The 14886-nt window shown below is 39.6% G+C and overlaps 1 protein-coding gene across 1 annotated transcript; it reads right to left on the minus strand.

Annotated features, from left to right (window-relative positions):
* Window positions 1-5961: 5961 nt before the first annotated feature.
* Window positions 5962-14386, minus strand: LOC117296847 (actin cytoskeleton-regulatory complex protein PAN1-like). The gene is made up of 7 exons (XM_033779926.1): window positions 14303-14386; window positions 12471-12510; window positions 11821-11941; window positions 10727-10842; window positions 10257-10435; window positions 9464-9618; window positions 5962-9010 (listed from the first exon to the last, which is right to left on the minus strand). The coding sequence occupies exons 2-7, from the start codon at window positions 12498-12500 to the stop codon at window positions 7365-7367; spliced, it is 2247 nt and encodes a 748-aa protein (XP_033635817.1). The 5' UTR covers window positions 12501-12510; window positions 14303-14386; the 3' UTR covers window positions 5962-7364.
* Between the last annotated feature and the right edge of the window lie 500 nt (window positions 14387-14886).

The following is a 14886-nucleotide window of genomic DNA, read 5'->3' on the forward strand; positions in this document are numbered from 1 at the left end:
GGGTTTGGATAGTTCAGTGGGGATTCTTCGCCTGTGCCCAATTTCGTAGAGCTGCTTTTAGCACAAAAAGTAGCTAAGCTTAACAAAATTATGCTAACCAGGATAAGGTTACCAGCTAAACTACCATGTTACATGTACAATTTGTGACTGGTGTCCTGCTCATTTCTGCAGACAATTGTTAAGCTATATTTTTCTGCTTAACCAGCTCTGTGAAATTGGGCCAAGTCCGAGGATAGAGCAATGCTCATGTACCTTAGATCTTCCATTGTGATATGGAGTCTATTCTGACATGTACAGGAGGTGCAAGCTTTGTTCGGGGGTGGGGGGGGGGGATTGGCAATGATTGTGGGGGGGGGGGGTCTCATCCTCTTGACAAAGGGTTAGCTATCCAGGGCCTGACTTTATAGAGCTGCTTATAAGCAGACAATATTGCTTAATAATTGTTTGCTTGGCATTTGATGATGACATTACTATTCTGCAGTTGATATTGTGCATTTGGTTTGATCAGTTTGCAGTAGACGCAGATTGCAGAAAAACCAAAACATGTATCAGGACCCAATTTCTCAAGAGCTGATTAAGCACAAATATAAGCTAAGCAAAACAATTATGCTAACCAGAATAAGGTTACCAGCCAAAATACTATGTCACATGTACAATTAGTGACTGGTATGATGCTCATTCTTGCTAAGCACTGATTCTTTAAACGGTATTTTCTGCTCGAGCACTATAAAATTGGGCCCAGAGAGGACTAACTTTTGAAAAATGTACAATGTAAAGTAGTGTTTAAGAACATGACCACAATCTGGAATACATGTGCTGTAATGATGCATATATATATGCCATTTCCACCTAAGTTGTTGTGTCAAGTGATATATATTGATTTTTTAATTGTGCTTTGGTCATGTTGGTCAGTTGGTAGAGTAGTTGTAAACTTGAAATCTAGTTGAAATCTCAATGTCATAGACCCAAAGAGCTGCTAAAACAACCGATTTTGTGCTTAACTTACACACACGAAAAGGCATGCTAACCTTCCGATGCTTACTGTATGAAAATTAATGACGTCACAATACAAATCCATGGTGAATGCGCAAGATGGCCGCCTAACTTTCTTGTACCCTGTGAAATACGTTTACACCTTAGCAATTTTGTTCTGCTACAGTAAGCACAACAATTTGTTTACTGTTAAGCAGCTCTATATGCAACCGGGCCCTGATGATCCCACCCCCTCCTCATTGACTCTGTCTTACGATTGGTTGTTGATTTTCACTTTTGCATTGCGCAAGTATAAGACTACCATGCACCACCACAACAGTACCAGCTTATTGGCAAAATATTTAAGTTGAGTTCTTAGTAATAAGTATGACAGACAACTCTATTTAAAAAGGAACTGGTATGGACACTATTGGTAATTACTCAAAATAATTATTAGCATAAAACCTTTCTTGATTTTGGGTAATGGGGAGAGGTTGATAGTATAAAACATTGTGAGAATCAGCTCCCTCTGAAGTGACGTAGTTTTCTAGAAAGAAGTAATTTTCCACGAATTTGATTTCGTGACCTCAGATTTAGAATTTGAGGTCTCGAAATCAAGCATCTGAAAGCACACAAATTCGTGTGACCATGGTGCGACAAGGGTGTTGTTTTCTTTCATTAATATCTCGCAACTTCGACGACCGATTGAGCTCAAATTTTCACAGGTTTGTTATTTTATGCATATGTTGAGATACACCAACTGTGAAGACTAGTCTTTGAAAATTACCAATAGTGTCCAGTGTCTTTAAAAGTCCTTCTAAAATTCGTGTAAATATATATACTTTCTTGAATGTTTCCCACTGAACAGCAATTTTGTGCACACCAGTACTTATAATTTCACTGTCTCTCACAGGGCTCGGGAAAGTAACGAGTATACAGTGCTCTATGGGTAAAACACAAACTAATATTTTATCTCAATGCAAATTTCCATCTATTAGTTTTACATTATTACTGACTTTCCATGTATGCTGTTTATACTACCAACCATATATCGTTGTAGACAATTATCAGTGGTTTCGGTGTAATATGCGTTTGGAAAAAAATCATACAAAAGTTTGGAAAAATCGATGGCAGACCCTTTAAACCAGAGCAGTAGATAAGCCAAGGTTGAGAAAAAAAGGCTCTTTGTCTCATCGATAAAAAAAAAACAAGATGGAGGTCTGATAGAAAAATGTCCATACCGTAACCCAGGGCAATGATGTAAATATAGTGATTACTGTGCAATAGCAATCCAATGATGATAACACAGATGTTTAAATGTATGTACAAGTTACATTATGTGATATTTATTATTTATACAGTGTATTTCCAAATAAATTATGTATTCAGATGGACATGTGTTAAAACCGATCGTGTGCATTTTTTTAATGCATGTATTTAGTTGTGACTTACAGTGGCAGACGAATGGCTTTTTTGCCGTTAGTAGGTAACCTGGCAATTTTCGAGATTCCAAGGCATATTTTTTGCTCTAGAACTTCTGTACAACTTGACTCGTCTCCCATGTAACAGGACATCAGGTTGGCTCGTGGTTTCTTTACCAGTGCCTTTTCCCTCTGTGGACCCCGGTTCGAATCCCACTTTAGACGGGAGCCTTGCATGTGAAATGGGTTTTCAGCCCCTACCTGGGCCAAATTTCATAAAGCTCTTAAGCAGATAACTTTGCTTAGCAAATATCTTTGCTAAGCAAGAATTGAGTGGAAAACAAGTTGCAGCAATGTAAACTGTTATGGTATTTTGGCTAATAACCTATTTCTGCTAAGCAATATATTTCTGTGCTTAGCAAGTTTTTATTCTTACAGTGCTTTACGAAATGGACCCTGATTGTGTGGGTTTCACCATTGGGGTTCTCCTCCAAAATCTAAAACTTAGAGGTAGTGGACACTATTGGTAATTACTCAAAATAATTATTAGCATAAAACCTCACTTGGTAATGAGTTAAGGGGAGCACATAAAACATTGTGAGAAACGGCTCCCTCTGAAGTGACGTAGTTTTCGAGAAAGAAGTAATTTTCCACGAATTTGATTTCGAGACCTCAAGTTTAGAATTTGAGGTCTTGAAATCACAAGTATCTGAAAGCACACAACTTCGTGTGACAAGGGTGTTTTTTCATTCATTATTATCCCGCAACTCCGATGACCAATTGAGCTCAAATTTTCACAAGTTTGTTATTTTATGCATATGTTGAGATGCACCAAGTGAGAAGACTTGTCTTTGGCAAATACCAATTGTGTACACTTTAACATTAATAATAACATTCCAAAATTGTTGAGTTATTTACATGTCATTATGGTCGATGTAGAATAGCGCAGTCAGCATAGTTTAAACCCTTTGACAAATTAAAAATCAAAACTGACACAAGATACAATATAAAAATGAAAACATTTTAATTCAGTCATAACGTGGGTTTTCGCTTTTACACATGTACATTACACAGAATGTACACTCATGTATGTTCACAGACAGTGTTCTTTACCATGTTTTTATCGACATGCAACACTGTTTTTGTCTTCTTCTGCATTGTTTAAAACAAAATTTCAGTGACTGCAAAAAATGAATATACCCTTCCCATGCATTGCACATCGCACCTGCGCACTAACACTACTGGTTGACACATGAGGGACCATTGCGTCATGGGCTAATGGTGGCATTACGCGTACGCATTTGTGCGTCTGCTTTGTGTACAAATTTATGTCGTTTGCCAAATAGTGTTTGTACGCATGTTTGAATGTAATGAGGTTCGTGGAAAAGGCTAAATAGGTTTTAAACTATAACATTTGAGAAAATTGCAACAAAGTTCGTACATTTGATATACAACAAATAATAATTCATAATTCATTAGTTATCGGTAAAGCGACCACTGTCCTCTCTCAGAACCATTTAAAGCACTGATATGTGTACTGCCCTCGATCAAGTCTAATGTCTTACAAGGCAATCAGTTCTAAGCAGTCTACATGAAATAAGGCAAACAAATAAAGTCAAGTCCGTCTAGAGCCAATATGGCTCATTTAGCCAGAGTTTAAATCCGGTTTCGTTGGCATTTAACAACTGAGAATATCTTTCAATTCTGGACAGGATACCAGTCCATCTCACCGGTACCCAGTTGTCCAACACCCTAGACCGCTCGGCCACGACACCCATGGCATAGCGTTCGCTGCATGTGTGTGTGGGGGGGGGGGGGGGGGGGTCGGCAATTATTTTGAGGATGAGGGGGGGGGGGGGCTAGTGCTCCTTTTTACCTCCATGGTCTACCAATAACTTATCTTTGTTCAGGTTGTTAGTTGTGCTTAGATTTTTTACAAATCTTAAATCTTGACCTTATGTTTCACCCAAATTAGAGTTATGAATCAAAAGAACTGGACCCTATTTCATAAAGCTGTTAATCAGAAAACACTGCTGGAAAAATTTCTTTTCTAAGTGAAAATTTAGTGGGCCACCAGCAATGTTCCTTATGGGTAAAGGGAAGATTTCTAGCACCCCCCCCCCCAGCTACTCTGTACCCCTGAGCTAAGCTTTGAAGATTCGGTGAAGATGGGCAATAATGGTATTCACATTTGAAGTACTACATGTACATGTAGAACACAATTCATGGATATGCACCATAGTAAAGAAACCAGTTCTTCAAACATGTCAACTGAAGTAATTAGTTTAACTATGTCTATTATTACCGTAAACTTACTCTCCTAATTAATCTATGATTTGAATTGCAATACATTTTATACCAACCAGACATTGTAACATACACTGACCAGTCTACACAACCAAAGAAAAAGGAAAAGTTGTAGGTGACATAAAATGTGGCATGTTTAATAATACAATGGCTGTGAGAAAAATGTTGCTGTAGAGGAAGTTGTGTTTAGGTCTTAGTACATGTCTGTATCAATAGTTATCTTGCCTGACCATTGATACATTTTACATTTCTTACTTAAAAGCGAAAAACAATTTAATACTCATTCAATTTTGGTGAATTTTCAGAGCAGATGCAAATATCACTTCAATAGATTATAATTTTGCATCCGGAATAAAAAAAATATTATTTGTCTTTCACCCTTCACACTGAAGTGTATTAAGCACTGTATACTAACTATGTAGGGGTTCAAACGCACAACCACTGCCCACAACTAAAGTACAAAGTATCCAGTACTTAAAGGGAAGGTACATGTTTGGTAATTACTCAAAACAAATATTATCATAAAACCTTACTTGGTAACGAGTAATGGAGAGCTGTTGATAGTATAAAACATTGTGAGAAACGGCTCCCTCTGAAGTAGCAAAGTTTTGAGAAAGAGGTAATTTCTCACTGAAATAGCCAAAAGTCTTTTTATTCCTACCTGAAAGCACACAAAGTCGTTCAACAAGGGTGTTTTTTCTTTCATCATTTTCTCGCAACTTCGATGACCAATGAGCCCAAATTTTCACAGGCTTGTTATTTTATGCTTATGTTAGGATACACCAAGTGAGAAAACTGGTCTTTGACAATTACTAAATTTATACTTTCCCTTTAATACACTTCAGTGTAAGGGCAATAGCCAACCAAATTAAAAGCATTGCAAGAATTTGACGGCTATTTTTGCTCTTGTAGTGTTGCCTTTGTCCAGTCTTGAGCTATTGAGCTTGACCATTGTGTGTCTGGTGTTGTCCGTCAACCTCACAGTGTGTGTTGATAGCATAGAGTTATATATAAGAACTAGAGGGCGCACTGGTGATGCTTCTTGCACAAACGCGACGGGACCGCAAGGAGACACGCGACGGGACCGCAAGGAGACACGCGACGGGACCGCAAGGAGACACGCGCGCGCCATTCTGTACGCGCGTTGAATATGAAACACACGTTGGAGTTTGCTGTTTTGTCAACTTACAAAATGGCCGCACAAACACACGCTGTGCGATGCCTGTTTTGTCAACTTAGAAAATGGCTGCATGCGCGCATGCCGGGTCACGTATACATGTATGGGCCAGTGCGCCCTCTAGTACTTATACAGTGTATATAACTCTATGGTTGGTAGGGTCTGGTCATAAGGCCAGACCTCCTGTCCTTGCTGCCCTCTCCGTCATGCCGTCAGGCTCGGCGTTCAAGACAGACTCATCGTTCCTTCTTCAAGATTTCCTAACCCTAGACTTTCCCCATCTTGAGATCATGGATGTGTTTCAAGTTGGTGGCCACAACCAAAAGAAGCCAATTTGTATGTAGAATTTTCACCAGGACTGACTTTTGATTGCAACCACCTGAACACACACCCCTAGTTTGGCTGTCAAACCAGGACTACTTTGTCCTCATAACTTTGCTTCCCGAAATCTTCCAGAACTCATTCACTAGTTTTGTCCGATTTTGAACGACTCTTAACAGCCGAAATAGTATGTTTACAAAATATCCAAAGACTTTGGTGTTCTAGCACCATGTTTGGAGTTCTGAATGATTCGGAAAGGAACAATTTTGAGGTTACGATTTATAATCCTGAACAACTGTGCAAGGTTATTATAACTTTGTCAAGACCAAATGCAGCAATTTTAAGTAAACTGTATAAAGACAAACAACCACATTTTAAACAAACTCCTGTCTTTTGTAATAATCTTGCTCCCAGCCTGCTATTGCAACACAACCATACATAGTAAAGCTCAATGATGGCACCAGTCTTTTTGTTTTAAAACAATCTTCATTTTAATTTCAATAGAAGTGAGGGTACCACCACATTGGTGTAGGTAAACCTGTCTATCAAATTAATGTACAGTATTCAAATTAATATTTTCAATTCAAATGTACAAATCAACATGGTGTTGATTTAGTCCTCGAACATTAATGTTTCCTGTTATTTTCTTTTTCAAAATTGTCAGCACCTATTTTACTGTGGCGATAGAGCCACCAAAGTGGTATTTTTTTCAAAAATACTAATAGTACTTCCAGGGTTCTTCCTTTAAGCGACCTTTTTGAAAAGCAGATTATCATGGCCGGTGTGATTTCAAAAAGTCCATAAAATATTTGTTCAACAAAAATCGACAAAAATTTATATCAGCGAGGGCATTTCCCTTTAAACGTTTGTGAAAATACATTTATTCTTATTCGCCAGAAATTGCATGGGCGCACAAGCTGCATGAAGAAATACTATTGAATGAATTAGATAAGACCAAGTCTTGTTCCGATAGTGCGCGGTCCAAGACAAACTGTAAAAATTTGATTTCAAATAATGTTCTCAGAAACAGAATAATTCAAACACAGACATTCAAATTTTTAACTTGTCCATAACACACTCATCTCAACTAACCACAACAACGAAATTTTGACTTTTTGTTGTTTAATACTCAAAACTACAAAGTTTCCCGAAGGAGAAAAATGATACTACTCAGTGCTTATGGCAACTTTCTCAGTCTTATTATGGATGGATTCAGTGCCATTCTCCTCCACAATATCAGAGTCTTGGGATTCATTTGGTTTGGTCAAGAGCCCCACTTCAGTGTCCCCATTATTAGACAGGATTTGAAGGCTCTTAAGTGGGGAGAGTTCGGGGCCTAGTTTAAAACCTGTATTATTGACAGGTTCTGGAGAGTTAGTTCCTGGCGAGAGGCTTTGATTAGGGGACTCTGGTGATTGATTATTCGGTGAATGTTTTGTCTGGGACAGAGTTTGGTTATTCGGGCCGGACGGCTCGTCTACGAAGCCGTCGTTTCCGCCCTCATAATCTTCGTCCTCGCTACTACCCGTGTCATAGTCAACAACTGAGAGGCTGCAGTTAGTAGGCAGCTTTTTGGCAGTCACCTTTACCTCCGAGAACTGAGCCAGTAGAGCCCCTTTACCCGCACCCTGGCTCTCGGACACAACCTTTCCAATCCCTGGTTGGTTGTCAACTGTACTTTTGCTAACCTCAAGTGAGCAGGCTATATCATTGTCTTGGTTCTTAGTTGAGATGTCTGGCACCTCTGGGTTTTTAGTTGAGGACTCTTCTGTCCCCTTATTACCTGGAGAGTCTTTATCCCCAAGATCATTACTACCTGAGGACTCTAAAGATGTTTGATCAGTATTTTGGATATTGTCACCTGGGGTAGGATCAACCCCTAGATTTTGAGAGGTCTGACCGTGATCAAGAGTTGTGGCATTTGTACCCTCATTTGACCCATCTGTCAAGGACTCACAAGAAGCAACTGGGCTAGTCAACTCACCGGCAAAATTACTTTGTTTGGCCTCTACCGTGAGCACCTCATTCTCCCTACTTGATGTATCATTCTTACATTTTGGCGAGTCAATTTCCATCTGCTCCTCTTCCGGCTGCGGTTTCTCCCAGCGATCCTGTAGTTCTTGGTTTTCCTTGTGCAAGGCATCTCGCGGCTCTGCACCCGATTCCTGGTGCGACATCATCTCCTCCTCTTGTAGCTGTGGCGGCCGGCGGTGTGTTTCCGATTCCTCGTAGCTGAACGTCCTATCCTGCTCTTTGATGATCTTAGTAGTCCTCTCTGTCTCCTCCTCAGGAGTTCTGCTGGCAATCTCATGCTCTTCCTCAGTGGAGACGTTGGTCTCAGCTGTCCTTTCATCCTGTTGATTGCCTTCCTCAACTGTCTCCATCTCATCCGGACTCCACAGCCGATGGTCCTTGTCGTCTGAACCATCGACAATGCCTTCTTCCTCGCCGGCTCCTTGAGTCCTATCCCCTTCTGGAGTCCTTTCTACTTCAGGAGTCTTGTTTCCCACAACCTCAATTTGAGGCGGGCTGGACTGGGCAGGACTTAAGAGAGCAGAAACGATACCTTCTTCTGCAAAAGGTGATTCTGGCTGTTTCATCTGCTGTGCTGCTGCTGGCTGTTGCTGCTGCACTACCTGTTCATGCACCTGGTGTTCAGTTGGACCTTGGTCTGTGTTCACAGGCTCGGCCTGTACGACCTTGAGGGAAGCCAAGTCCTCCTTGGCCTCTTTCAGCTGCTGCTGGAGCGCACAGATAGTGCTTTGCATACCCTCCACCTCCTCGTCTAGCTGGATCACAAACTCGTTCAGCTCTGTAACAAAGTAAAGAGATTACAGAAGTTTTAAACTTAGATGTCAATATGGAAATATAAATGTATTGAACAATACAACTTGATAAGAACAAAGAACAGCCGTTTCTGAAGCATCGTTCAAAATGGCAACTTCCTGCAGCAAAACAAAACAAAAACAACAACAACAAATGAAAGCAATAGTTTCTAAATGTGAAATATAGAAGAATTCCTTTTTAGATCCAAACCGGACCTTCTTCAGAGGCATAGACAAGTTGTAGATAAAAACAATGCATTGTCTCCAATCACAATAAAAACCAATTGGTCAAACATTGGTCATTCTGAATCGCCACTTACTTCAGCACCTTTGGTATTATTTTTTTGGCTTGAAAATTGCAGTAGCTGAGTCCAGAGTCATGACAGTTGCCACATACTCAGGATAGTTATTTGCACACACAAATGGAACATAAAACTCACCATCTTGGCTGGCCTTCAGTTCCTCACTGTACTTTTTCTGCAGTGCCAGCTCAGCTTCCAGCTGTGCGGTACGGCCTGTTGAGACTTGCTTGCCCAGTTCCTGGTTTTCTTGAATCAAGATGCGGCATTTGGACATCAGACGTTTCCCTGTTTGGCTGCAACATGGACAGACAGACACAAGACATTCAAACATGGTGTTATTTGAAAGGCAATTTCAATAAAAAGAAGTCATATTACAAAGTACATGTAAATATTTCACAAGTGTTAGTTTGAAGAACTGTATGCAAAACAAATGTGACACTGCAGAGGGACCCATTTAATAAGCAAAGCTTGTAGGCAACGGTCCCTTACGACACATGCATTATGCATTGAGAACCATAACTTTGATAGGTGAACCATGGCGCCTCCATGCTGTATACCGATCATATCGTGTGTAAACATTAGGATTGTGCACATTGACGACCGCAGTACAATCATGCCAAACACTCATCACTATATCCTGCACAACAATTTGTAAATGCTCATCGGCCCATCACAGCAGTCTTGGATGAGATCGGTGGGGACAGACTAACGCTGGCTGAACACAAGAGAATATTCACCAGGACAGGGTTTTCTTCTGAAGACGATCAAAGCATACTGATCGAAACGTTGTGCTGTGAACCACCAGTTCTTTACAGAACGGACACTTCTCAAAAGAGAGAGTATCACAAACCTCTCCTAGTTAAATTTCCACCATGCAAAGTTTCAAATCCAACTCAAAAGTGTTCACTGTCAAACTCCAGACCCGACTAACCTGTCCGGAGTGAACTTCCAGGCGGCCATGTCGTCCGTGGCTTGCTGGAGCTTCTTGCTCTTCTCCTCCAGCTGATTCCGCATCCGCTGGAATAAGAGATTGAGGGCGGGGTCCAGGAGAGCTGAGCGGAGCTGGGAAGCTCCGGGGGTGTTCCCTTTGGTGAGCTCGCCGAGTTGGTTCTAGACATCGGAGAGAAAAAAATAACTGTCTTAGACAACATAGGTTATAGGGTTGGTACACCATTTTTAAAGATTTGTGTAAATTACCACCCCCCCCACACTGTATCTTGATAGTTAAAAACCTCAGCTGAAATTCCAAGACTATTCAAATATATTGACATCTCAAATTTGAAATATTGTGGTGTTCTCTCCATAATTTCCAAGAGAATCATTGGTATAAAAAAACAAACCAACAAAAAAACACCAGTGATCAACACAAGTAAAACAAGTGATCACAAGAATTGAACTTACAGCGACTTCTTGGAGGTCTTGCTCTTTCCTAGTGAGCTGCATCAGGAGAACCTTCTCCTTCCTGTTGGCTTCAGCCTGTTGTTGCTTCAGACGCTCTTCAAGTTCATTCTGGGGGCCTTAATGACAAACACAAGCATTTAACTCTACCATCGGCTGATCAGTATTCTCTATAATCGACCCCTTGCATACGACGTCACATTCAAACAGCGCCCTCAACGAGGTCAAAAGAAAGAGCCATCTTTGGCTGAGAGATGAGCGTGGCGTGAATGGTTCCATTGTTTGACCCCAGCGATAACGGTCTTTTGCAAGGGGTCTATTGGCACTACAGAATGCCAGCCTGCATATTTAATAATGTGATGACCACACTTAAGTAGTACATAATTATTTCTGTGTAGTCAACCCATCACTCAATCAACATCATCAGTTGATGATTCTAAATGCTTTCTTGATGTACCATAAATTCCTAATGGTGTCAATTGACTTCAGAGTCCCAAACATCGGGTATTAAATGAATTTTGCGATAGCCTTTTGGGCAGCAATACCATAAAACTTTACAACACACTTAAAGGCAGTGGACACTACTGGTAATTACTCACAATAATTATTAGCATAAAACCTTTCTTGGTTACAAGTAATGGGGAGAGGTTGATGGTATAAAACATTGTGAGAAACGGCTCCCTCTGAAGTGCCATAGTTTTCGAGAAAGAAGTCATTTTCCACGAATTTGATTTCGAGACCTAAGATTTAGAACTTGAGGTCGCGAAATCAACCATCTAAACGCACACAACTTCGTGTGACAAGGGTGTTTTTTTCTTTCATTATTATCTCGCAAGTTCGATGACCGATTCAGCTCAAATTTTCACAGGTTTGTTATGTTATTGCATATGTTGAGATACACCAACTGTTGAAGGCTAGTCTTTGACAATTACCAATAGTGTCCACTGCCTTTAAACAATGGACAACACAGTTTTAATTAGTTATGAAACAATTCGAGATGCATTGTGCATCTGTTTCTACAGCACCATTTCGTTTAACCCCCCATCACAAAAAGGTTTGAGTGATGAGAACTACATGTATGCAAATGCGCATCTTACCACTTGTGCAATTTCCATCCAGTTTGCTCAACAAGGACGCAATGTAGGATTCTTGTTTCTTGTTCTCAGCGATCAATTGCTCCCTCGACGCCTCCAGCAATCCGTCCCCACCAAGACGCATCTGCAATGATTTAATTTTGATAAAAAAAAAAAAAAAAGGTCAGATTCAAGGATGATGACTTACTGGCAGGCTTACCGTCCTCTTCACCAAATAATTTTTTGCCAAAATTCCATAAAGCTGCATTTGAGCATAAAAAGCAGCCAAGCACACCAATATAAACACTTAGAATCTGGTTTAGAATTTAGAATTAAACCTAAACCAGAATCAAGCTACTCAGACAAAATACCATTTCACGTTATTTGATTGTTATCAGTGAGCAGTGTGTATTGAAATTTAAAAATTCAAGTTGAGTTAAAAATACAACAATTATCATGACTGACTTACAAAAAAATGTATTGGACATGAATAGTTGTACAGAGTTTTTCAGCTCTCCATTACCCCCTAAAAGGAATACAAAAAATTACATTGCTTTGCTGAGAAGTTTAAACAATTCTTTTAAAAGAGGAATAAATTTCATTTGATATAGATATTGAGGTATTTTAATACACAACAAATTTTAACCCCAAAACATGGACAAATTTATTCTTACCCGTTTGGCTGGAGGATCTTCTTCAGACATTATTCTTCACCTATATTAAAAGAGAAGGGAAAACATGTACTACAAGAACTAAACTTAGTAAAGCGAGTGGTGAATACAGTATACCCCCTTTTCACTCGTGGTTTGGTCCAGGGTTCAGTTCCTACCCATGGAGAATTTGGACTAGTCCAGGTCAGTGATTTGTGAACATTGCTGTTCCTAACAATCATGCACATTCTTTCCAACTAGGTTTATTGTTGTCTATGTTGGTCCAGTCAATTTGAACATTACTTTAGAATTCTCTTTTGTTACAACCCAAAGCTTGTTCATTCAGACATTCAGCCCAGTCGTACTAACTAGCTTGACAATAGTTTAGACCTTTGCAATGAAATTCCACTAGTTCTTTGTTTCACAGGCCTGTCCAAGGATTGGTGGGCTGACATGGTGAGTTGGTTATGTTGGGTGTGGCAAAGGCTACTATGATGTGGGTTTTGTGTGGAGGGCTGGCCACTTGTGGTTTGGTGAGCGTGCCGTGAATGGATGGTATTTGTGCTCCACATGGCCAGAAGCAAACAAGAGTAAGTGCACTTAAAATCATTTGAGGTCTTTTTAGGCAATATTTTAAACTGCAAAGTGTAATTTTGTACTACCACCACTGTTTCTGTACTTGACTCACAAGCTCATTTAAAAAAAAATTATTTCTTCATTCTATTGATCGTTTCCACCTGTAAATTTAGTATTTTTTCCAGATTGTTCAAGGACCTTTGATTAGAAGTGAAATCGTTTCATTTTGATAATTCTTTTTTGAACAGTTCCAATGATGAAACCGCATGAAAAGTCGTACCACCTCGCACAACTCTGGACCAATCATAAACATGATAAACTGATGTTAAAAAGAGGGAAATAAGAGCCCACCAAGGCAGACTAAGTCACATGTTAGCTAGGACTCGAAGGTGGTGTGTCTTGGGTGTCTTTTCCCGTTTTAAATTTGGACACCCTGTTTTATCTGTCATTTCCCATGTTGTAAACTTAATTAACATTGTGTGAGAGAACAATTTGGACACCCAGTTTTCAAATTTCCAGCAAATTTTGTTTGATGGCCCCTCAATCAACCAAATCCTGGCTATAAAAGTAAAACCTTGATCCATTTTAATCCAATGACTTTTCAGCACGCGCACACAAAATCACATGTTGATGTCAAATCTTTGTTATTATTATTTAAAACAACTCTAAGAAGTACATGTAGCTCAAACTACGTGCACTTCTTTTTGCTAACCAAACCAGCGTTTTTTTGCAATTATTATGATTATTTTAACTTATAGGCTTGCATGAAAAGTGCCTCACAGATAAATAGGTAAACAGCTCTACTTTAGCATTTACAAACTGGGCCCAGCTAAATGAGAGGAATAGATTTTAGGAAATTGAATCACTCAGCTCAGCTCAGCTGAGAGTTGGTTGGGTCGGGATTCCATTTTCCAGACTATTCACTTCCAGAATCCATTTCATAAACAAACAATTCATCATCATGTTCATTGAACATACAACAAAAAGTGATACAGTATTTATTGATCATGTATAAAATAGATGGCTGATCAACGACACACGGTCAACTATGCGATTACAATTTTAGCAAGCCATTCAGCGCGAACAACAGCACTGCGGATATGGCGGAATACCACCATTTTAATTAAAATGGCCGCCAATTGTATTTTACCGTGGAATTTTCTGCGCACAAAGTGAATCACGTTAAATTATTGCCTCAATTTACAGATGCAATCTCGTAGAGTAGCATTCAATTTCTCACCCCTGTAACGCCCTGTTTCCCTTAAATGAAAATCTCGTACCTTTTCTTGCACCTCGGTACCTAGAAAATGCGCAAATAAGTGATTATCTACGGATCTTTTCGTTGTCCATGGCTGCAGAGTAACATGTGCACTACTTATATTAAGGTGAAAAATTGTTTACTCCAATAATTCACACAGTATTAAATGATGACGCCCTGAATTTAATTGCCGCGAGAGGGCGGACTACTCGAGGTCGTCGAACGCTGTTTAAACTAGTCTTGGTTCAATACGTTACATGGAACAGAACGTGAATTATACTTCCCCCAAGTAGGTCTATTATAATTGATTACATCATGGAGGCTTAGCACTAGCTATGATTACGTGATATTATTGTTATTGACCCGGAAGACTTCAATGTTTTCCTCTGAATCAAGTTTATCTCAGGTAACCGAACGAAGTTGCAAAACCGATAAGAGCATATCAAATTTTTTGATTAAATTTTGAGAAAATAACTAGGTTGCAAAACCCTACTTCTCAACCAACATGTAACAAAACCGCTGAAGGCCTAAACTTTTGTCTTATATTATCTTGTCTTGTTGAGCTATTAGCTTCATTTATTAAAATAACAATCACAAAACAACCGA

This window comes from Asterias rubens, chromosome 11, assembly GCF_902459465.1.
Source record: "Asterias rubens chromosome 11, eAstRub1.3, whole genome shotgun sequence".
Taxonomy (NCBI): Eukaryota; Metazoa; Echinodermata; class Asteroidea; order Forcipulatida; family Asteriidae; genus Asterias; species Asterias rubens.